The 2,500-nt window shown below is 44.6% G+C and overlaps 1 protein-coding gene across 1 annotated transcript in view; it reads left to right on the forward strand.

The window, feature by feature from the left end:
- Positions 1-2,500, forward strand: part of vax1 (ventral anterior homeobox 1) — a 13,904-nt gene that overhangs the window by 5,791 nt on the left and 5,613 nt on the right. Inside the window, exon 2 of the mRNA XM_031906421.1 lies at positions 38-225. Within this exon, the coding sequence (XP_031762281.1) occupies positions 38-225 (188 nt within the window). The remainder of the gene's footprint in view (positions 1-37; positions 226-2,500) is intronic.

Genomic DNA, 2,500 nt, shown 5'->3' on the forward strand with positions numbered 1-2,500 from the left:
CCGCTGCCAGTAACCCCCCCTCACTGTCTCTGTGCAGATGCCAAAGGCTCCATCCGGGAGATCATTTTACCCAAAGGGCTGGATCTGGACCGGCCCAAGCGGACCCGAACCTCCTTCACTGCGGAGCAGCTGTACCGGCTGGAGATGGAGTTCCAGAGGTGCCAGTACGTGGTGGGCAGGGAGAGAACCGAGTTGGCCCGGCAGCTAAACCTCTCTGAGACTCAGGTACTGCACCCCAAATCCCCTGCCCCCCCAAATTAACCCCTGCTCCTCACTTACCCCACACCCCAATTCCTTTCTTTAACCCCTCCCAAGCCGGACCATGGCACCCCTAAACCAACACTAATTTCCTTGCACCGACAATTACTTTCCACCCCTTTTTATTGCCCCCCGGTACCCAATTGCCCGACACAATCTGCCCATAGAAGGCACAATCCAATACTGTTAGACTGGCACAAAGGAATAGGGGTGTCATTTTGGGGGTACAGGGAGTATCTGTAATGAAGCCCAGTGATACCCAGCAGGGCACAGGCACCTATTAGTTGTGTTACCAGGAAGATATTGGGATCAGTCCCATTAATACCCGGGAGCGGGTGTTTTTGTGCGTAAAATGCGTATTTTGCAACTGTCATACATACGGACACACCTCCTTGCTGAAAAATCTCTCGCACAGTCGCACTGACAGTTATTTGTCAACAAACAATTATATTCCAAAAACAAAACAAATAAATCGCCCCCAATCTTTCGTATAAAATCTCTTTAACGAAATATCTCCGGCCCTGGCATTGGGGAGGGATCTCAACAGCCTAATGACAGCTCCCCTGGGGGATCCATTATCCGTAATCCTCCAACTAACAATACACTAAACAAAAAGACAGGAAATGAATTAGGTGGGAAATACAGGTGGGATTTATTAACCGCAACCTTTGCGTCATAGTTACGGAAAGTAACGGTTTTGTGTTAATAGTTGAATCCCTTGCTGTTATTGTAACTGTAATTGTATCCATATTAATGTAATAGACTATAATGTAATTGAATGTTAATTTAGCGCAAAAATCATCTGTTTGCGCCTAAATCAATTTGCTGTTTATTTTCCCTAAACTTATATAGAAATTTATAGAAATAATTTGGGGAGTAAATAGTGAAACCTGTAATTCAGGGCACAGTTAATTGATAGATAATTGGGATTTTTGAACTGGGAAATTGTCAGAATTCTTTGCGCAATTGCGGAATGATTTGGATCTGTACAGGGCAAAAAGAATTATTTGGATCTTTGTATTGGGTTTCCGACAAATGACATTGAATTTTGTATTGGGCAATAGGAAAAAGAGGCAGTGGGATAATTATTTGTGTGTGTCTTGACCACAGGGAGAACTATTTGGATCTACAGAGCCATAAGGATATTCACTGGGACTTTTGCATTTGGTATTAGCGGAATATTTGGACTTTTATATTGAAGAATGATTTGGATCTATACAGGTCATTATGGGAATCGTTTTGATCTTTGCGCATTGGCTGCAAGGAGAATGATTTGGATCTATAATGGGCAGTGGCAGATTTATTTCGATCTTGTATGTGGATCATTATTGTGGTCTCCAAGAATTACTTGGATCTTTGTGTTGGGTGTTGGGAAAATATTTATTTATAATTATTTGAAACTTGGATCTTGAAATAGGACAGGGAAATGATTCCAGGAGTTGGCTCTGTATATAGGGACTGAGGGTGACTGGATAGTGAGATATTGGGGTGCGGAGAGGAACTGAGATTTCGTTGGGTCTTCGGTAAATTGGTGTTTTTGTACCAAAGAAAAAGCGCAATTACCTGCAGGGCAAATATCAAGGGCCCCCCAATATATAGAGAAGAGTCTGGATCTGTAGGGACAGAGCGGATCTGGGTCTTGTGATTGTGGGGAGACTGGGTCTGTTTCCCTGATTTTGGGAAGAGGGTCTTGTTCATATTAAGGGAGAAACCATGGAGATTCGGGCCCTGAGCGCAGCGCAATTGGGCAGATCTGGGAGCCTGGGGGTCGGAGTCGGGCACAGAGACTGGGACTGTGGAGCTTGGGGTGCGGGGAAGGGGTTGGATCTCAGAACACAAAGCGGAGACAATCTGGTTGTTTGGTTTTGGCACAGGGAGATGTATTTGGCCTTGGCGCAATTCACTGCTTATAGGGGAGAGTTTCGAATTTAGGCGCAAAGAGAACTGGGGTTTTGGCGCAGAGAGAACCGGGGCAGCTGTACAATGTAGATCTTTTGTAAATCACCCCCAACAGGATCCTTATTGTCCCGGCTTCTGGGGGCAGAAATTGTATCGATTGAACTTATAAACGATTCGTTATTATTTAGGTAAAACCCGTTTATTACTTTGGAACTTGGGGCTGAATAAAAATCTCAATTTCGTGTTATTAAATATATTCAGGCTGCAGGGTCATTGGGACCGGAGTTGCTCATTTCTGTCTGTCCGGATACGGGGTTCCGATTGTATCGCTGTGTTTGTGGGG

Source organism: Xenopus tropicalis, chromosome 7, assembly GCF_000004195.4.
Source record: "Xenopus tropicalis strain Nigerian chromosome 7, UCB_Xtro_10.0, whole genome shotgun sequence".
Lineage (NCBI taxonomy): Eukaryota > Metazoa > Chordata > Amphibia > Anura > Pipidae > Xenopus > Xenopus tropicalis.